Source organism: Marmota marmota, unplaced genomic scaffold (assembly GCF_001458135.2).
Source record: "Marmota marmota marmota unplaced genomic scaffold, marMar, whole genome shotgun sequence".
Classification (NCBI taxonomy): domain Eukaryota; kingdom Metazoa; phylum Chordata; class Mammalia; order Rodentia; family Sciuridae; genus Marmota; species Marmota marmota.
In genome coordinates this window covers 7022805-7045710 of record NW_026000242.1, presented here as the reverse complement: position 1 = coordinate 7045710, position 22906 = coordinate 7022805, and the positions used below count along the sequence as shown (strand labels likewise).

General features: G+C 37.5%; 1 protein-coding gene across 7 annotated transcripts in view; it reads right to left on the bottom strand.

Moving 5' to 3' along the window:
* The window catches only part of Sik3 (SIK family kinase 3), a 235637-nt gene that overhangs the window by 38462 nt on the left and 174269 nt on the right, over window positions 1-22906 (bottom strand). For 6 of the 7 annotated variants that reach the window (XM_048795898.1, XM_048795899.1, XM_048795902.1 and 3 more), the window contains exons 5-6: window positions 16421-16545; window positions 15774-15897 (exon numbers count right to left, since the gene is read on the bottom strand). In XM_048795898.1, coding sequence (XP_048651855.1) covers window positions 15774-15897; window positions 16421-16545 — 249 coding nt within the window. Of the gene's footprint in view, window positions 1-5788; window positions 5795-15773; window positions 15898-16420; window positions 16546-22906 lie in introns of those variants that run through there. The other variant, XM_048795901.1, reaches the window with a different exon arrangement.

Genomic DNA, 22906 nt, shown 5'->3' with positions numbered 1-22906 from the left:
AACCTCTATTTAGTTGTCCTTAATCATCATTTGGCTTGGATACCTTTGAAAATGACCAGAAAATTCTGCCCAAGAAATTATACACAGAAACCATCATGTAATTTTTCACTGTTCAAAACGCTAAAGAAGCTTGCTATAGTTTCCCTAAATGTCTACAGGTCCCAGAGCAAGAACTGCTGGTTACGATGCCAATGCCTCAAGGACAAGAGCTTTTATCTTGTCTGCCCTACATAATATCCAAAGGAACAAAAATCTAACACTTCTCATCTGCTGCACAGATGGTAAAATATGACAAAATGCAGAATGTTCGAGTAGCATCATCAATTCGTACTTTCTCTGTGTTATACAGCTCATGAAATTATTAAAGAAGATTTGAATATACTGTTCTATATAAACTATGGAAAGAGGATGAAAATGAAGGGAATAAATGTTCCTGAACCTAAAAACACAGCCAACCACAGGATAGTCAATTTGAAAGAGTGCAAAAATGATGGGTCCTCAGATCAAAGGGTGTAAAACATCAGCTTTTCAGATGCCAACAAGTACTCTATTTTAATGTCTAAAATGGTCCCATCACTTGTTCCCTCCCAAAGGCCAGAGCCTTTGATGCTGAATGAAACTGAAGTACTCTGGGCAATGAAGGAATATGCTGCTCTGCTTGTGTGTGCCAGAAAAGCAGCTTCCCTTCGGAGGCTGCTTTCATCTGCTCTGTGCGAGACGCCAAGCGGTCTCTGCAGTGAAAATCACTGTGGGCCCATGAAACTTGATACGCCAACATAATGTTAACTAGAGGATGCCCAGAGCAGGCGAGCCCCGCTGTGCTGACAGGCATGATGACTGTGAGGAGAGCGAGCTCCTGTAATGGGCAGGGTCCTAAAATGGGAATGAAGATTGTCAGCGTGACTCCAGCTAAGAAGGAAACATCTTTTTTTCTTTTTGTCTTTGATAATAAATCTCTAAAAGACGTTGAAAGTATTTGGCTTGAGGAGGGACAAAAATATTGAAGATGGTAAGGGATTAAAAACCAACTTTAAGTTCACCTAAGACAGTTTCACAGAAACTCTGCCTCAAGTTTCTAAGGTAGGAAAAGACAGAACTTAAGAAAGAATTTCCTGACTAAACTTTGAAAACATGCCACCTGAAGACAGGGTGAAGGCAGCGAGGCTGATTTATCTTGGAGAAGAGAAGGTGGGGGTAGGAAGGGGCATGCTGGGTGTCCTTCAATATCTGAAGGGTCATTTACAAAGATGACAACAAAGTAGATTTGTACTGTGCTAAGGGCTTGAATTTAGAATAATTAGGAAGTCACAGGTTCGCTGTAGGAAGAATCTTTTTTTAAAAAATATTTTTTTAGTTGTAGATGGACACAATAACTTTATTTTATTTCTATATGGTGCTGAAAAACCCAATGCCTTCCACATTCGAGGTGAGCACTCTACCACTGAGCTACAACCCCAGCCCAGGATGAATCTTTTTAATGATCAGGATCTAAGGAGGGGCCAGTCCAGCAGGCAAGGTCACACGTGTAGCACAACTAATTTTACTTATTTTATACATCAGTATTCTGGGTAAGATTTTACTTGAAAAAGTAAGTCCAGAAACAAGTAGATAGGATGAACTCCTTGGACACACCACCACCAATTCCAAGTCATGGGACTGTGACAAGGGAACCATTTGTCCTATGAAGTAGTAGTAAGCTTACATTCACTAGAAATGTTTAATCAGAGATTGGCATTTGAGATGCCATTAGAAGGGCTCCTAGCCTTAGATCTGAGGAAGACTAAGAATCCTTCAAGGGTGGTCCCTGTGGCTTACAGAGGTGTGCATCCCCAGTGACTACCAAGATAGCTGACTTGGAAGAGGCCCTAACAACTTCAATATCCTAAAATCCATAAGAATATAGGCATGCTTCACACTTCAAGCTGAAATAACCAGAAAACTATAGTTTCACTTAAGATTCAGATGTGGCACTACATGGGGCCAAAAAGGTAACTAGATGGTTTTTAACATCTCCCACAGGGGTACGTTCTCAGTGATCTTTTCTAAAGTTATACAGAATAATCTTCCCTTCACGTTAGTGGGTGACCACCTGAGGAGATGCCTGCACTTGGGCAGAGCTGCCGCAATGAAGCAATAATATAAGAAACCTAAACAATTCTTGGCAACTAAATCTCTTCCAGAAACCCTGTGGACTTCACTTATAGCATAATGTTCCTTTAGCATGTTGAAAAAGTAAGAGTGAAAGATACACAGAAAACAATACACACAGGGAAGGAGGGAATGAAGGATTAGAGTAAATCATTCAAATTACTAACATTTATTTAGCACTTATATGATAGAGTGTTAAACTCTTTAAGTTAATTCACACACCAACCTCTATTACTATAATTTGCATTTTATAGACATAAAAACTAACAATCAGAGTTGAAAAACTTGATCAGATAATAAAAGGCAGAATCGGGATATAAATTCTAGTCAGAACTCCATAGAGTTCTTAACCTATATAGTACCTAAAATACATTAATTACTTGTGTTTTAGGTAGTATATTTTTTTTAATTTATTTTTTTAATTGTAGTTGGACACAATATCTCTATTTTGTTTTTGTGTGGTGCTGAAATTCGAACCTAGGGCCTTGCACGTGATATGCGAGCACTCTACTGCTGAGCCACACCCTAGCCCCTAGGTAGCATATTTTTATAAGAATAAATCAAAACAGTTTAATTCCCACCTCTGACATATCAAACGGCATGTAATCTCGATAGGTATCACTCACAGGCTAACTTAGTACCAAATGGGCTAAGTCAATCGACGGTCAGAAAACTATGAACTAGCTAGAAAACAGCTTTGTTGTGAGGAATAACAATTTGGATGAAATGAGAAGGCAGAGACATAAGAACAAAGGGCGTGTGGGTCATTCCACTAGTAATTTTACTAGTAAGAACTAAACAACATAGAACAACCTTACTTCATATACTCTGGTGATTGCCAGGTAATGGAGACTATGATAGAGGGCTACCAACAACAGTCATCCCCAGTCAACAACTGCGGACAAGGAAGAGGCTGAGGCAGAAATTTAAGGAACTGGATTATCAACATCTTCAGGCTCATCCTATGAAGGAGGGAAAGCCACCGTTCCTTAAACCCCTCATGCAATGCTAATGTATAGGACATGGCAAAGCCATCATTTTCAGCTCTGTGGCAGAGGAATGGTCTGAACTGAGTCATAGATTCTTTCTGGCCACATAAAACTACTTTGAGCTGGTAGAAACAGAAGCCATCTGTATGCCAGAAGGCAAAGGAAGAATGCAAGGAAGAAATAATTACTCAGGAAATTCATGCTTCCTACAGGTGGTGAGAGAAAGTATACAGTCTAGTTTCTCACAAGCACTTTCCTGTCAATACTAGGTAAGTTCAAAGGTAATTTCAGAGCAGTCGGCCCAACAGTTCTTTATTTTTGATAATTTTAGCACATTTTTAAATAATGTTTTTTCTTAGCAATGAATTACTTTTAGAACAATTCAAGTTTCAAAGAGGGCTCTATTTTTCTAAATCCCAAAATCCAAAGAGGAAACAAATTAATTGGCTGTTAAATTTCTAAAACATCTGTTTCCATGGAAAATGAAGAACTTTATTAAAAAAATTGTAAACAGTTAAATAGCATTAAAGTCTTAACCATCTTAAGATGGTTAACAGTTAAATGGCATTAAAGTCTTATCCTTAGCCAAGGGTACTAGGCAATATGTTGCTTGCTTCTCTTTTCATTCATTCACATTGTCCAGCTCAAACATGGGAATGGGCAAGAACTGATAGTATCACAGCAGACAGAACATGACTGAATAGTCTGCAATGACACTCTCAGGACAGAGCAGATGGCTTTGGCAAGTAAGAGTCTATCTCCTTACTTCATATTGTCTGGATTTACAAATGCTCGTGACTCACAGCTGCTTTTTAATTCTGTCTACCTTTTCCAAAAAGGAAAACCACACACAAAATATAATGTTTTTCTTCGTGAAAGGAAAATAAAAGTATGTCATAATATCCTGATACTTTCAGAATTATGGCTAAAGTAGTGTGACCATCTTGCAATGTCATGATCCCTACAGAAATAATTTAAAGGTAAATCAATAAAAATAGTGGGATTTTTGTTTGTTTATTTGTTTTTGGCCAAAATACCTTCTTTTGGTAAGAAGCTGGCCAGAGTTAGGAATCCTCACTCTGCCTGTGGAATGCACTCTAAAAATGACATTTTATTAATATGCCTAAGGGAACTCTTTCACTGTCAACTACCAACTAGGGTGAAATCTATTTCACATGGTCACTTTTTAAAAATCTAAACACTTAACAGACAAATGGTCTTCAAATAAGACATTGGTATGTATAAATAACATACACTGTGCCAGTTTATAGACACATTCAGCCTATATAAATGTTAAATATAATCATTCAAAATACAGGGGGTTTGTTGTTGTTGCAAAGAAATTTTGTAACATTAGATACTCCTAGAACAATAATGTTGTGGAAAAAACAAGTAAATGCAACATCAAAAGCAAGTGTTATAGAATCTGAATACTTTTACTTTATAAATTAAATTTTGTGGGCTGGGGATATGGCTCAAGCAGTAGCGCGCTCGCCTGGCATGCGTGCAGCCCAGGTTCAATCCTCAGCACCACATACAAACAAAGATGTTGTGTCCACCGAAAACTAAAAAATAAATATTAAAAAAATTCTCTCTCTCTCTCTCAAAAAAAAATTAATTAATTAGTTAATTAAATTTTGTTACACTATTGCTATAAGAAAGCATCTCTAAATATGAAGTTAAAGAATTGGTTATTTAAAGCAATAGTTAATGCCACAGTTTTACATACAATCAAACAAAACATATGACCTTGAAATTAACTGGAATGGAACTTAATTAATCTGAAATAGCAATTGTACTAAGATTTGACTCATAAAAATAAGCACTGAGATTATTAGTTCCTCTAACACAAGAAAATAGAGGGGAAAAATGTTGCTTTGAAATCATTTGCTTTCAGTTGTTCTGGATAGAAAAACAGAAGTCCCATACTAGAACATGTTGGCAAATTTCTAAAATGCTATTCCAACAGTGAGATAGTGATCATATTAGAAAGTGTAGCATTCTTGATTTTTTTTTTTTTAAAAAGTCAAGGACCTTCTTCACTTTTCTGCTTCTTTTTTCAACCAATAAGCATTTATTAATTACCAACTGTATGCCAGCAAAGAGTAGCATTTAGGCTGTACAGGAGAGTTCTTCGAATTAAATACAAATCTCCTCAAATAAATACAAATATATCACTGGTTTCTGTAATGTAATCAGAATATTCTGGAATAGAAAAAAAAGTTCCTTACAGCTCTAAATCTTGTGAGACACTTTTGATGACTGAACATAGAGGCCACAGGGAGATGGATTGGAACAATTTAGCTAACAGAGATGCAGTTGGTAAGAAAAGTTTGTATTAGGAATCAATACACTGATGTTGAGAGGCTTCTTTCAACACAAGATAGACTATGAAGAAAATAGTGTTTGACCTACGTGTCTATTTATTAGAAAAATAATACCTATTTCTTAAAAGTTTCCTTCTTTTTTTTCTTTTGGTGCTGGGGATCAAGCCCAGGACCTGGTACACACTAGGAGTTAATGCTCTACCAAGTTGTACCTGCAGCCCTCAATTTCCTTATTATCAGTCAGGTTTTTTTGGTGGTTGTGATGCTCCCATAATTAAGATTCAGAAATCAAGAGACCCTGCTTAAGGCTGGAGATGCCCACACTGAAATCCAGTCCAAGCTGAAAAGACCCTTGTTTGCTACACTACTGTGCTGAAGCCTGTCCATTTTGCTTCACATTTACCAAGACTTGCTGCTTACAGTAAAAGTGTTTTTTTCTGAGTCCTAACATCAAAATTCTAGCTCAGTTTTACTCCAGAGTCCAACACCCAGTATTTGCTAGTAATTAGCACTTCCTTTGATAGATTATCCAGATGTACTTAGACAAAGATATCCATTCCACGACTCTCTTAATACTTGGAATAATTTGCCAGATATGTATTTAGTGAGAACTAAAATACAATCAAAGATGGTTAGATGGTTTCTGAAGTCAAACTGTCATTGTTCAAATCTCAGCCCTGCCACTTATTAGATGTGTGATCTTAGGCATGTTAGTTAAACTTATCATGTTCTAATTTCTTGTCCATCAAATGACCCATCATATTACCTACTTTACATAATAGCCTTCACTATAGCATTGTTTTGAGCTTTAAGTAGTTAGTGCAACAGTGCCTGGCACATGGAAAGTATTCAGTAAATGTTATCTAAACCTCTAGAGTCCTTCTACTTAGAACTTCCTTTCTCTGTTTTTCTACATAGGGTTGCCATAGCAAGGAGACAGTTTGCCTGAAAAGATGAATAATAAATAGGGCAGTATCAACACTTAGGCCCTGGTTTTCTATAATGGTAGGTGGGTGTTAAAGGGATGGCTACAGGAGACCTGCTTTACACTAGCTTCTTTTCTGACATCACTCCTGTTTTCTGCATTCACTGACATGAAGGCAACATGATTTTCTCCCTAGCAGTGAAGTACACCTTGAAAGGCATGAAAGAACTGCTCTGAGGGCTCTGTACCCCTTAGTGTGTTGGCACGGGTGGGTGAGCTACTTTAATCCCCTGCCCCATTCTCTCTAAACAAAGTGGCATTAGCCAAGAAAGATGCTGTGTGGTTCTTGATGAGTAAGCCGATCAGGGCAGAGTTGTTTGCTTGTAAGTGGAAGCTTTTTGGCAGTAGCTGCAGGGTACATTCTCCATCAGAACCATTATGTAAGCCTGGGTCTTGCATTCCCAGTGATAAAATGCTTATGCAGTATTACAACTAATTAAGTCACAATGAAGTCTAATCAATAAGGACTCAAAAATATTGTCCACAAGAGATTTCTATGCACTCACTAACACTGCAGTTTTTTTTCATTGTAAATTAATTTTCCTTCAGTTAAATAAATGATCTTACTATGTTGCTAGGAGAATAAGGAAAACTAGGCTTTGATAAGTAGGAATCCCAGGGTTTTTTCAAAATATGCTGTTACTGAATGAATTTGATACCCAAAATATTTGAGTTATTGTCTTCCACTGGTGGGAGGGGGAGTCAGAAAAAAGCATCTGCTGACACATGTGGTCAGGCACATTTGTCTCATCTTCTATGATAGCTCAGGAAAATGTACATTTTCAAGTTATAATGACAGTGCTACAAATTTAAAGAGGATTTATTGAAGCCTGAATTGACTTTATACCACCTAGATAATTCTTGTATAATTTGGCTTGGGGATTTTCCTAAGGGATACTTTCTGGGATGCTCTGATAAGTTTAACCCCCAAATAGTCTGACTGATTTTGTTTTGTATGAGACACAGAAAGTCAACTCCTCAGAAGGCCAAAACACCTTTAAAAACTAGAAGTCACTTGACCTGATCACCTACACAATAACTCAAATAACAAAAGCACATAAAACCAAGTGAGTTACCTATCACTTTAATCATATAATACAAAAGTTTAACATAAGTGATTTAACATAAGTGACTCAGTAGTAATTTAGTTTTTTATTCAAAAATATTTACTGCAAATTTATACCCTACTGGGGGCTTTTTAAAGTTTTATGTAAGATATTAATGTGCAAAACATAGTACTGCTATCAAGGGGCTGACATTCTAGCAGGGAAGGGAGGAAGAACTCCAAATAATTCTAAGACTTCGTGGTGTGAAGTCAATTCAGCTTTCAATAAATCATCTTATAAATTTGTAGCATTGTCATTCTAAGTTGAAAGCATACATCTTTAGCACGTATCAGGACCCCTACCACAGGAAGCTTCTATCAAACACAAACTTAAAAAAGGCATAAAAACTTCTAATTGTGAAGATACTTCATTCCACATATTGCTGACAATAAAGAGAAGCTTAGAATTCTTGAATTAACCATATCCATTGTTGATCATGGTATCCCATATAGCTGGATACTCTGGAATTTAACTTGGATAGAAGCAGCTAGATGATATAGCCTTTCATCCCTGTCTCTCAAGTGTTAATTTAGCAAACTATACCAGCTTTGTTTCTAACAGAAAAAATGGACAAATTCAGCTCAAGTCTATGATACCAACTTAAGAAGAGATCTTGTTCTTAAGGACTTCCCTCAACACATAATCTGTAGAACAGTGACAGCACACCTGACAGGCTCTTACCTCCACAAGAAGAATTAACTCTCAAGTCTAGCAAGGCACAACCGTGCCCAGAAACAGTCGCTGTTAACAGGAAGAGGACTCAGCAGTCTCTGGGCTTCTTTCACATGAACTTGAAACCTCATGGTATTGGAAGGGTATCTCAGTTAAGAAAAGAATGAATAATCTTAGGAATTCATGTTCTCCTCTCCTTTTGACAGTACCTTCTGATGGGTCCTAGGATTCAAGGCAACACCAAGTGCATGCACATTCGGAGGCAGGAGAGATCATAATGGTAATATAGCAATATAAAAATGTTAATTCATTTCCTAGACTGGTTTGTTTTCTCTACTTAATCTTAACAAAAATTTTTGTTCCTAGTTAGGGAATTACTTGTCTGAGATAAAAGAGTGACTACATTTAGGATAATCAGGTGGGCTTTCTCTTGAGTCTTTAAGCTTTCACACTAACTTATATTATAAATATTAGCTCTTTCTAAGTACTTAATGTAATATGGTTTATGTCTAAGCACTAATAGACAGTGGGGTTGACAGCATGGCTAGCTGTTTACCAAGATCCACTCTCTACAGCCAGCTCTGCTAAGGCTTGAGCAAGAATATTTTGCCATGATCTGAGGATGTGGGGGTGGAGAGTAGAGGAGATTCAAGTTGCTCACAGGAAATACTGTGGACATTGGAAAAGCAGAGGAAGTGGTTTATTTATCTTGCCCTTTTTTGCAATAGTGTGGTGTAGCAGAACAAACACTGAATTTAAGTAATGACTAAGTTACTTATTACCTATGTGGCCTTAGGGAAGTCAAGTAATTTCTTTAAACTTCAGCTTCCTAAACTTTATCGGCAAAATGATAAAATAATATATGCTATAGTTATGTTGCTCAAATTAGATCAAGTATAAGAAAATATCTGATAAACTCTAAAACTCTAAAGAAATACTAATATATATATATATATATATATATATATATATATATATATACACACACATACATACATACATACACACACACACACACACGGTACCAGGAATTGAACTCAGGGCACTTGACCACTGAGCCACATCCCCAGCCCTATTTTGTATTTTATTTAGAGACAGGTCTCACTGAGTTGCTCAGCACCTCACTTTTGCTTTAAACTCGAGATCCTCCTGCCTCAGCCTCCCCAATCACTGGGATTACAGGTGTGTTCCACCACACCTAGCTAATTTCTTGATACTACTGTTGATATTATTATTTGAATAAGCATATCCCCTCTGAAAGAGCTTTTGTAGTCAACATTTTAACAAACCTGTGCATTAATTCATTCATTTAATAAATACTTATGAGTGCCTACTAGAACTCAGTCACTATCCTAAACTGTGAGAACCTAGCAGTCAACAAAATACAAAAGCTTAGTACAGTCAAGTGATACTGGAGGTCAGAGGTAAGAGACAATATATACTGTTAGGTCATGACAAATGCTCTGAAGAAAAAGCAGAGTTATAGAAAAAAATGTCGGTCAAACCTCAGCACCATATAAAAAATGAAATAAAGATATCATGTCCAATGTCCACCTATAGCTAAATATATATATATATAAACGTCGGGGATAGTCAGGAAAGGCCCCTCTGAGAGGACAAGAAAATATTTGAGGAAACAGGAATGTATATGCTTATAAGGCGGAGAAATAGCAAGGATGCCTCTGTGACTGGAGTTCAAAACCTTAGATGAAGAGCAACAGAAAATGAGATCAAGCTGGGCGCAGCAGTGCACACTGGTAACTCCAGCTACTCAGGAGGAGTATCAAAAATTCAAGGCCTTCCTGGGCAACCTAGCAAGACCCTTGCTCAAAACAGAAAATACAAAGGGTTGAATGTAGCTTAGTGGTACAGCGCCTCTGGTTCAACCAATCCAGAAAGAAAGAGGGAGTGCAGAGCAGAGAAATGAGATCAAGGAGGGGAGGGTCAATCCTAGTTGTGCTCTATAGGCTAAAACAATAATGACTTTCAGAAATTTATTCTAAATGTAAATGAAAGTCACTGGGGAGAAATTGGGGCTGCATTCTGACAGAGATAAATCTTACTACATGCCAGACACTATGCTAGATTATAGACAACTGTGAAAAAGACATTTTGTCTGTACTTACTCTAAAGTTTAGTGTGGAAGACAAACAACAAAGGAATTAAAATATAAGGTATGATAAGTATTATGGTAAGGTAAAGTTCAGGGGCCTGAAGAATTAGTAGAAAAATATCTTGGTTCTTACTTCTAGCCCATCTACTTTCTTCTAGATTCTACAATACAGGAATGAATGAAATGGGATTGAGGAAGAAAAAAGTATTTGGGGCAGAGGAAGCTGCTTCCAGAGAACATGATATTGAGAGAACTAGAAGACAATTAGGACGGCTGGTTGTAGATGGGAGCTGATGCTGAAGAGAAAGGTAGGAGCCAGCACAGAGAGGTATTTCCATGCCACTGTTTTTTAAGCAGCAGTCATAAGCTCAGTTCATTAAGTTGTAACCACCATTTTTTAATGGAATAGAATAAAACATACTAGAGTGTACTGCATACAGTAATAGTAAACTTTGCTTTTTTAAAAATACTTTTGTTCATTTGTATGCACATATGTATGTTCTAGGTCACCAGAGAAGATATGTTTTTATTATGACCATAGTAAAAATGTTTAAAAGTCAGTGCTTTAGACATATTAGCACATTAGGGCAACGGAAACCAGTGAAATGTTTTAAGTGGAAAATGGTATGATCAGATTTGTGAGTGTCCAGCATGTTTTGTTTTTATATTTGTATTTTGAAAGGATTACTCATGCAGCAATGTGGAGAAAGGATTACAAAAGGACAAGACTAGAGCCAGAAATCCACAGAGCTGAATTTAGGCAAGAGAGATTGTACTGAGGAAGTACAGAAAAAAATAAAAGTAAGAAGGAAACAAAAGAAAAACCAAGGAAAATGGAACTTTAAAAGTCTTATACAGGGCTGGGGTTGTGGCTCAGTGGTAGAACACTTGCCTTGCACGTGTGAGGTACTGGTTTTGGTCCTAAGCACCACGTAATAAGTAAATAAATAAAATACAGTTATTGTTTATCCACAACTAAAAAAAAAGCCTCATGCTCACGGTCCAAAGACCTCTCCTCCCAGTCCTGTCATCACTCCCCAAATTAGTTCTTTTCCAGGCCTGTCACTCCCAAATTTCTAGGAAATTTATAAATTTTAGAGTTACCATAAATTCACTCACTTAGAAACATTACTTTGTGCACTATTAATTAGCCTATGTAATAAATAAAACAAAAAGAGATACTATGTTTTAAGCAACCTATAATTTAGGGTAAGTGCCAATTATATTTACTGATCAGATAATGGAGACCATATCACCCTAAGGAACCTGAGAATGGCCAGGTCACCACAGACTTTCCTGTGACCAGCAGATACCATGACCAAGTTTCCTTTAAAAGAAGAGTCTGAGAACCCTAAAAGTATCTCTCACTCTTGAGATGACCCACATTCTTCCTTGAATGTGTGCCTTGCTCTCTGAAATAAATATCTGTCTTAAGAGCTAAAATAAATTAGCTAATTAAAGTCATTTCTGCAATGTTTGTCAAGAACCCCACAACTGGAGAATGTGGTAACTTGGAAGCAATGAGAAAAAAGTGTTTCAGAAGGTCTTTACCTGACTTAAAAATGAAGTAAAAAACCCATATAAAAAGTGGGCAATCCCAACTGCACAGGGGGCTGAGGCAGAAGGATTTCTTGAGCCCAAAAGTTTGAGACCAACATGGACAACAAAGCAAGATTTATTTAAAAAAAAAAAAAAGTGGCAAAAGTCCTAAAGAGACACTTTACCAAAGACAGGCAGATGGCAAGTAAGAATCAATGGGGGAGACTGAGGCAGGAGGATACCGAGGTCAAGGTGAGCCTGGGAAACTTAGCAAGACTGTCTTGAAATATAAAAGAGAGGATGGGGTGGGCGGACATGATAGAGCAATTGCCTAGCATGTGCAAGACTAAACAAAACAAACAAAAATAAAACAAAACCCCAAACAATGAGATATCAATATATATCTATCAGAGTGGACAAAATCCAAAATGCTAATACCACCAAAGCTGGTGAGGATATAAGCAATAAGAACTCCCATTCTCCGAAAAATGGTACAGCTACTTTGGAAGACAGTTTGTCAGATTATTACAAAACTAACCATATACCATATGGCCCCATAACCAAGCTCCTTGGTATTTACCCAAATGAGCTGAAAATTTATGTCCCTACAAAAACCTGCACAAGGATGTTACAGCAAATTCATTCATAATTATCAAAACTTGGAAGCAACAAGGTAAAAGGATAAACTATGGTTCACCTAGACATTGAACTATTATTCAGCACTAAAAGGACATGAGATATCTAGCCATAAAAAGACATGGATGAAACTAATGTGCATGTTACTAAGTGAAGGAAGCCAATCTGAAAATGCTACATACTGTGATGTTTCCAAATATGTGGCATTCTGGAAAAGAGACAATAAAAGAATAAGTGATGGTGAGGGAAATGGGAGATGAATAGGCAGAGCCAAGAGGATTTTTAGGGCAGCAAAACTATTCTGTATGGTACTATACTGGTAAACACATGTCATTATGCATTTGTCAAAACCCACAGCAAATGCCACATTCAATGAACCCTAATGTACACTATGGACTGTAGACAATAATTCTGCATCAGAGTACGTCCATCAGATGTAACAAAGGTACCACAGTACTTGAAGATGTTGGTTGAAGGGAAGTGTCAGGGGTAGGCACAGACGGGTATATGGAAACTCCATACCTTCTGTTCAGTTTTCGTGTGGACCTAAAAGTGCTCTAAAATATAAAATCCATTTTAAAGGGTAAGGAATGGTGAAGCACTAAAAACTGTTGGGAGGGCAGTAAGATAAAACTCAAGACAGGCAGTTGATTGAAGACAAGATCATTGATGACCCTGGCCAGAGCAATCTCCTGGAACACCTCTTCTTCCTTTTTATTAAAACTGGAGAGAGAGATGACTACTTCCTTACTCCATTCCCTTCCATCCTCTTCTCTGAGCCTTTTGTTCCTACAGCTCCGCCAAAACTACTTCAAGATCAACAGCCTCCACGCATCTAAATCCAACACTTGCTCCAGTCCTCTTGCTTCACTTGGCAGCACCACTCCCCATGGCTCCTCAGTCCCTTCTCCATTATCTTCATTTGGCTTTTTTTAAGATAAGCTGACCTTGGCTTTCCTCACTAGCCACTCTTATAAACCATCTATACATTGATGATCCCCAAATATACTAGTCTACAACTCTCCCAAATTTAACTGCTATGTAATATCTCAATTTAGATGTCTAACAGGCACATCAAACTTGGTACGTCTAAAACAGTGCCTGCCACTCTGTATGAAACTATAATGGTGGATAGTATTATTGTATCACATTATAATATAATAGTGACCATGTGTTATCTTTTTCCCATGTTATACCGCAGTCTCAGAACTAGCCACCAATAATTGTCATCTGAATTATTTTAAGTTTCCTTCTAATTGGTCTCTTTCCTTCTGCCATTGTACTGTTTGGCCTACTAGAAATATAGCATCCACAGCAATAATATTTTTAAAGTCACTCTAAGGGTTGGGATATAGCTTAGGGATTCAGCATTTGCCTAGTGTGTGCAGAGCCCTGGTTCAATCCCCAGCATTGCAGAATAAAGAAGTAAATAAAAAAATAAAAAGGTCACTGTAGGGCTGGGGCTGTAGCTGGGCTGGGGCTATAGCTCAGTGGCAGAGCGCTTGCCTTGCACATGAGTTCAATCCTCAGCACCACAAATAAATAAATAAATAAATAAAGATATTGTGTCCATCTACAACTAAAAAATATTTTTAAAAAGTCTCTGTAAAATTCTTTCAACTTTTTTGTATGTTTGAAAAATTTCATAATACAATCTAAAGGAAAAAACAGGTCAGATTACATCATTCCTCTGTCAAAATCCCCCAACTGTTTGCATTTCACTCAGAATAAAAAGCATAGTCTTTAACTAAACGGTAAAATTCAGCTCCATCTTACCTCTCTGGTCTCTTCTGCCTCCTGGCTGTCCCCCTTTCCTTTAGAGCACACAGACCTGCTTCCTGTTACTCAAATACTCAGGCATGTTCCCTCACTGGGGCCAGTGCACCTGCAAATCCCTCAGCCAGGGACTCTCTTCTGCAGACGTCATAGCTTAAGCCCTCACTTTCTTTCAATATTTACTTTTCCCCACCATATCTTTTCAAATGACCTCCCACCCACCATCCTGCACTCCTCTATTTCATTTTTCTCACAGAATTTATCATTGTCTAATATACTACTAAGTCATGCATTCTAAGGCAACTTAAAGTTAAATCTAGTTCATGTTTCACCTACTTATTCTAAAATGCAATTCCCATGTGCTTATACTTTGCTGCCAACCCAGGCGACATATGTTCTTCCTTAAAATGAAAACAGATGATTAAGCAAAGTACACTACTTTCTATATTATCTCTAAAATATTCTCTTATATGCATATAGATGGAGAAAAAAAATTAGATTCTGGGTATCTGGTATCTGTTTCCAATGTCAAATTTTTCCAAAAGCTACTTACCCTACTGCCCACTCATTTAAAAAACATTTTTTTATGAGAGTCTGGAGTACGAATATTATAGAAGTAGGAAATGAAGTAGTAGAAGATTAGGATGCAAAGCATGCTTTATCCTTAGCATTTAAAACCACATTGCGGAGTTGGGTGCCATGGTGCACGCCCGTAATCCCAGCTGCTCGGGAGGCTGAGGCAGGAGGATTGCAAGTTCCAAACCAGCCTCAGCAACAGTGAGGTGCTAAACAACTCAGTGAGACCCTGTCTCTAAATAAAATACAAAATAGGGCTGGGGATGCAGCTCAGTGGTTGAGTGCATTTGAGTTCAATCCCTGGTGCCAAAAAAATAAAATAAAACCACACTGTAGGCTGGGGTTGTGGCTCAGTGGTATAGCATTTGCCTAGCATGTGTGAGACACTGGGTTCAATTTTTAGCACTGCGTATAAATAAATAAAATAAATGTCCATCAAAAACTAAAAAATATACTTAAAAAAACACACACACATATTGCAATGGGGCTCTAACAAACGGAAACCCTATGTTATAATGAAAAGGGGATGCGGTGGGAGGACGGAGGTGTAACAAGAATATTTATTGTATTGCCTACTGACCTTTATATACATTATCTCATATAATCCTTATAGTAATACCCCTCCCAAAACTCTCAGCCAATTTATAGATGCAGAAACTAAAGCTCAGACAGACTTAGTAATGTGTAAAGTTCAGATTCAAACACAGGCAGGGCTATCTGGTGCTGATGTAGATATTACTCTGTTCCTACCAAACCTTGCCTCTTGGAAGCACCAGGAAAGAAACTGGAACTAAGAAAGGTTGTTAAATGGGCCATTTATACTCCATCACTAAATTCCTGGAATAACTTGGCATGTCTGACTTTCCATGAACCCAAGTCACAGCTGTGTATTGGCAGCTCCCTTACCTGTGGACATAAAAAATGGGATGCGGAACTTTCCACTCAGCACCCGGGCCCGCAGATTCTGCAGTGTGCTCCCATCAAATGGCAGGGCACCGCACACAAGCACATAGAGGACAACTCCAAGACTCTGCATCCCAAACAGAGAGTATGTACAATTAATAGCATCAGAGGAAATAAAAAAGAGGCCATTTTGGTATGTGTGTTAAGATGATGATGAGTCACACAAGATTATCCAACAAACTTTTTCTGTTTTTATGACAGATAATATGGGGCATTGTCAAGACCAACCACCTTCAGAATAGTTAACATTCTTCTTTGCTTCCAGACCTGTATTTGGGGTCATATCCCAAACTTTTCTCAGTGCTTATCTTCTAGGGATAAGGCAAAGCAACAACAGAAAGAATCACTGTTTTTGACAAGGGTGCCCATCCACACTGGCCCTTGGGGCTCTTTTGCAGATTCCAAGGGGTAGTTTGAAACTAATGTTCAGCCCATAAGATGAATATTAGACAGAAGACTGCTGAAGAATGGGAATTGAAGAACAGGTGACCATGCTCTTCATTCACATGCAGAATTATGTGTCCTCCAGGATGAGGACAGTGCCACCCAGTGATGGGGTGGATGGGGCTGAAGAGAAGGCAGTTACTTACCCAGATGTCCACTTTAGGCCCATCATACTCCTTTCCTTCAAAGAGTTCTGGTGCAGCGTAGGGAGGGCTGCCACACCAGGTCTTCAGTAGCTGCCCAGGAGTGAAGAGGTTACTGAAGCCAAAATCTAGAAAGGCAAATGGACACAATTCATGTCATCACAACCCAGCAAACACTAGTCTCTAGTCACCAGTGCAAAGGTCCCCAGATGATTAAATGTGAATATCAAATGAAAAAAGAGAACATTTACAAACTACATAAACAATCACTTGAAACTTAAAAATAAAATAGTGAAATAGAAATATAGACAAGCTGGAATGTAAAAGGTACCTGGTTAACTAAAGTAAGAATGACTGGTTTATGTCAACAACAACAACACTGATCCCTTCATAAACCTAGGCAGAGTGGGGTAGGTGGTACTTATCCCTTTAAGAATAAAAATAAAACGGAACATTGATGTTTAGACTGCTTCAAAATCAAAATACATGAAGCCTCCTCAGTTGGACCAAAAATTCGTATTATTTTTATTTCTTATGACAAACACAAGCACAAATTATGACCACTTAAAAATTACACAAAGTGATGTTATCATTGTTAAGGAGGCTTATGCAAGATGAAGAATATATTGGGCATGGTGGCGGACTCCTGTTAATTCTAGCAACTCAGTAGGCTGAGACAGGCAGATCACAAACTTGAGGTCAGCCTCAGCAACTTAACAAAACCCTCAGCAACTCAACCAGATTCTGCCTCAAAATTTTAAAAAAGTGGGGGAGTGCTGGGACTGTAGCTCTGTTGTAAAGTGCCCCTAGGTTCAGTTCCAGTACTGTGGGGGGCTAAAAAAGGAATATTTAGCTTATTTATAAAGTGAACCAAGAACACCTGAACATTTTAACTTCAATTCTCTTTGTGTTTCAATACTTTCGCCCCATTTTGCTTTCTCTCCTTCTTACTATTTTAAGAAGAAGCGAATGGGAGGTAGGAGGGGTTGGATCTTTAGGAGAAATAATAAGAAAATGAGCAAGGATATCAGGCCAAAGGATAGAGTCACCGAAATACAGTTTTATTTATGAATAAGTCCCTATGACAGGCTAGAACTCCCTCATCCTCACTTCCGGTGGGAACTGCCTCCTGCCTCAGGCTTACCATGCGTGCTCCCTGCAGCCACAGCAATACTAAAGGACAGACATCCACCTAGTCCCTGGATCTTGTTGCTCCCTTTCCTGGCTGTACTCCTCTGTTGATAACTCTGCTTCCTTTCACTGTTTGCTATCCTTTCTTCTACCTTCTGTAGAAGGTACTTCCTCATAAGCATTTGCTGGTTCTGACTGTCTTTCCTTGCTCCATATTTTCTTAACTCTTCTTCTCCCACAGCTTCCATTATCATTTGTTTGATTATAATTCCCCAAATTTACATTTCTGGTCCTGGAACCAGATTTTAGTTCCTGGCATTAAACTTCTAATTCCTGCTTGGAAAGAAACACTAGAAACCCACCATTTTCCAAAATCAAGTTTGTTCTTCCAGTGCTGCTCCTCCAGTAAGGCCTCATTAATGGCATCACCATCTCTATTATAGAAACACTGGAGTCACCTTGAATTCCTTTCTTCCTTTCATTTCCCATTTTGAGCTGCTTCTGCACCATAAGCATGTCTGGTCTGTCTCCTGCTTTCTCTTTCCAGTCCTATCATCTTTCTCTCTCTTTCTTTCTTTCTTTTTTGGTTATAGATATACATAATACCTTTATTTTTTATTATTTTTTTTAATTGTAGATGGATACAACATCTTTATTTATTTATTTTTATGTGCTTCTGAGGATTGAACCCAGGCCCTCACACGAGTGAGGCAGGAGCTTTACCGCTGCGCTACAGCCCCAGCCCCTACCTTTATTTTTATTTGTTTGTTTATTTATTTATTTATTTTTATGTGGTGCTGAGGATTGAATCCAGGGCCTCGAATGTGCTAGGTAAGTGCTCTACCACTGAGTCACAACCCAGCTCCCACCATTGTATTTCATACTCTTCTCACCTGTGGCCTAAACTGATGCCACGCTTATTACCAAACATCGTTTCATTTCCCAAGAAGCCAACTATTCACAACATAGGGAATGTTACACAAATCAGACCTGTTACTTCCTTGCTCAAAAACCCTTGGTGGCTCCCTTCTGCTTGCAGAAGGTCTTCATCTCTCGGCTTGGTAATATAAGGTCCTTCCAATTCCAGTCCCTTCCCACCTTTCCAACTTATCCCCAGCCATACTAGCATTACTAGACTACTCCCGTCCTGTGTTTACATGCCTTTCTTAGCTATTTCCTTTCTGTGCCGTGCCTTTCCTTTCTTTTCCACCTTTAAGATATCATTCATTTTCAAGGCCCAGTCAAATATTACTTCCTGTATGAAGCATTAATTGATTCTCAGCAGAAAATACCATGTGGAAGGCTTTCTCCTCAGTGCTTTGTTAGGGCAAATTTTGCTTAAATACAAAGCCTTAGAGTTAGGAGTAAGAACAATACTTGGAGTGATTATAGAAGACCTCTTATAAGGTTTCCAAGAGTAGAAGATCTTGTTTGGTATATAATAGAAATAAGAGCAAGTCATCAGAATTTGTTCCTGTTGTTGATCCTTACTGAAATCTTGCATTTGGTCATTGGGTCTAGCTGGTGAAGCCAGCTATTTGGCTGTATGTAACATACTGGGAAAGCAGATGCTAACAAAGGCAGCCTGAGTGTCCCAATTCTTTCTTTAATGTACCAAACCTATAGGATCTGGCCCAGCTTCGCTTTTACATGTGCATATTATTATAAATTGAAGTTTCCTGGAAAGCATACTGTTATCTTATCTTCCCTTCAGCAGCTCTTTACAAGTACTTCACATTAATCTTCACTGTTGCTATGCATCTTGTAAACTAAAATTCTGGCTAGTTCACTGCCTATTCAGTTATACTTTATTTTCTAAAAGTTTAAATTATCCATACAGGAGAAATGTGAAACTATTAACATATACTAACTCTGGAACTCATTTTGAAAGTTCAGTTCCTTCCAATTGACATTTCAGGAACTGAACAACTAGAGAAGGAGAATGCCTCCTTTCTATTCTCTTAGTGGCTTGCCTTTGGGGACATTTTGCTAGACATTTTAAGAGAACTAGAAGGGGGAAAAAAAAAAGGAGCTAAAACCCAAACTAGTCTCCTTTAGATTTGGTAAAGTACTAGGGGAATGCTAGGGTTATGTGGTAAGAAGTAGAAGTGAGACGGGGTAGGTGGGTAACAGATAAGATGTGGAACAGAATTATGATGATTTTTGCTGCTTTTAGTTAGACAACTGAAAAATAAATATGATGGATCACCAAACATGGAAGAGAAAATTCTCAAAACTAAAATTAAAAGTAATGAGAAAAAAAGAATTGAAGAAGTAGTCTCACTAGCTTACATCAGAATACCAAAGAAGCAAGTAAAGAAAAGCTTTAGAACTAAGTTTGAAGCGTTACCTTGGACTTGGAAAATCGCATTTCCATTCACATTTTGTCTCTGAAATTGCTTTTATTTATATCTTTCATTTTTTTTTATTTACTAGAATTTCTTATTCTCCATTTCTCTTTTACAAATCTCTCAAATATTTCCTTATTTTCCTTCACTTATTTATTGAACTTGAGTTTATAGAACACTTCTTATGGGTGAAGCAATGTGTTAGTTCCTATGAAGAACCAATAGCATAACAGATTTAATTTTGGCACATAAGTCAAAAAGGAGATAGAACTTAGTTGAGTGGCCAGGATCTGGAGAGGCAGGGCAGAAAGTGGAAATGGAATGCTATATGGAGGCGAGGGCCAAGGGAATATAAGCAGGGAAGGACACTTAGAACTAGCTTGCTAAGTTCAAAGAACCATAAAGAGACTGCTCTGGGTATGACTGCTCTGGGGCTTGTACAGGTAGGTGACAAGAATTTTCCGTATGAATGAAGAGTAGCATCAGGCCAAATGAAGTATAGCTTTAAATGATAAAACAAGAACCTCAGACTTCATCCTGTAGGTCCCTGCTTTTCTTTTTTCTTTTTTTTTTAAATATTTATTTTTTAGTGGTAGTTGGACACAATACCTTTATTTTACTTATTTATTTTATGTAGCGCTGAGGATCAAACCCAGAGCCTTGCACATGCTAGGCAAGTGCTCTACAGCTGAGCCACAATCCCAGCCCTTCTCTTTTCTTTTGAAGGAAAGAAAGAAAAGAAAAAAGTTTTTTCCCCAAAATTTAAAAATTTTATTAGACTTCAGATATAAGGAATCTGATTATGAATTAATTATAACCTTTGGTTCTTGGCACATTCTCACTATCTTCCACTCAAGGACTGTTTTTATTTCCCCTATAGCTTGAGGTAAAAAATAAGAAATATAGGAAACATTCCATAAAATTCATCAATTTATAGCATACAGTTAGTTTAAAGAGTTGTACAACCATAACCACAGGCTATTTAGAGCACTTTTATCCCCCCCAAAAGAAACCATGTACATGGGGCTGGGGATGTGGCTCAAGCAGTAGCGTGCTTGCCTGGCATGCATGCGGCCCGGGTTCGATCCTCAGCACCACATACAAACAAAGATGTTGTGTCCGCCGAAATCTAAAAAATAAATTAAAAAAAAAAAAAAAAAAAAAAAAGAAACCATGTACCAATTAGCAGTCACTCCCCATTTCCCCAAATGTTTCTCCAGAGCCCCAGTCCTGGTGTTGTTCACTTTCTCTCTCCATAGACCTATTATTATGGACATTTCACATAAATGTAAATAGACATGCTTGTGACAAGTTTCTTTCAATTATTATGTTTTCAAGGTTCACTCATGTTTTATCCTGTTAGTACTTTATTTTTTTATTGTTGAGTAATATTCCTTAGTATGAATATACCATTCATCGATGGTTAGACATTCAGGTTGTTTCCACTTTTCACTTGTATGAAAAATACTGCTATAATCATTCACATAAATTTTTGTGTTAAAGAGTTTTCATTTCTCTTGGATATACACCTAGGAATGGAACTGCTGGGTCACATGATAACTCTGCTTAACTTTCTGAGGAGCTGACAAACTATTATTCAAAGTGGATGCTGATTTTACAACCCCATCAGCAATATTCAGTGTTCCAATTTCTCCACATCTTTGCCAATAATTGCTACTGTCTTTTTAAATATTATTATTAAGCCATACTAGTGTGAGTGAAGTGGTATCTTACTGTGGTTTTGACTTACATTTCCCTGATGATTAATACTGTACATCTTTTCATAAGCTTATGAAAAAATGCTGTTTGCATATTTGTATGGGAAAAATAGCTATTCAAATCTTTTTCTCACCTTAAATAAGGATGTCTTTTCATTATAAAGTTTTAAAAAATTTATTCTGGATACACATTTTTAATATGATTTACAACTATTTTCTCCCAATCTGTGGACTGTCTTTTCAATTTCTTGATGGTGTCTTTGGGTGCACAGAAGTGTTTTTTGTTTTAATTTTTAAGTGTTTTTTTGGTGGTTCTGGGGATTGAGCCCAGGGCCTTGTGCATGTTAGGCAAGCATTCTACCACTGAACTACATCCCCAGCCCACCAGAAGTTTATATATATACATATTTTTTTTTAATTGTAGTTGGACACAATACCTTTATTTATTTATTTTTATGTGGTACTTAGGATCGAACCCAGGGCCTCGTACCTGCTAGGTGAGTGCTCTACCTCTAAGCCACAACCCCAGCCCCAGAAGTTTTAATTTTGATGAGACTAAATCACCTAAATTTTCTTCTGTCACTTATGTATTTGGTGTAAATGCTAAGAAAATGTAGTTCTTTCTGAAGAGGTTTGAGGACCAGTCTCATAGGCAATAAGGAGCTTGAAATTTTGGAGCAGACAATGACATGATAAAAATTAATCCAAAAGCAAGATTAGCTTGGGTGTGAGAGCAAAGACTTGTGTTAAAGTGGTATTAGTGAAACCGAGAAGGACAAATCAAAAAATATTTTGAAAAGAGTAGACAGTACTTGGTAAACAAACAGAATACATGGGATGAAAAAGAAGGAAAAGTAGAGAATATGGCCCTGATATGTTTGGGTAGATGATAGACTTTAGCTTCTACTTAGAAGCTGACTTGGGAAGGAAAAATAAATTACTATATCATATGTTTTAAATTTGAGAAGGTAATTAAAAAATTTAAGTAGAGATGTTCTGAGGAAGTGAGTTTTAATAAGTGTAAAAATACTGCTGAAAAAATAAAGAAAAGGGGTGAACAGTATTATTTAAGAAACACCCAGAGGTACTTCCTACTCTCAGGTACAAGAATAGCAAGAGGATGCAGCACAAAGGAGAGAGAAAGGCTGAAGGGAAAAATCAGAAAAACAGTTTTATAAAAAGAAAGTTGAAGCGAGAAAAATATTTAAAAAAAGGAAAAGGGGGTATACAGTATCCATATAATGTCATCCAAGTATTGTGCAATTTTTATTTTGGGGAAACAAAGATAACAT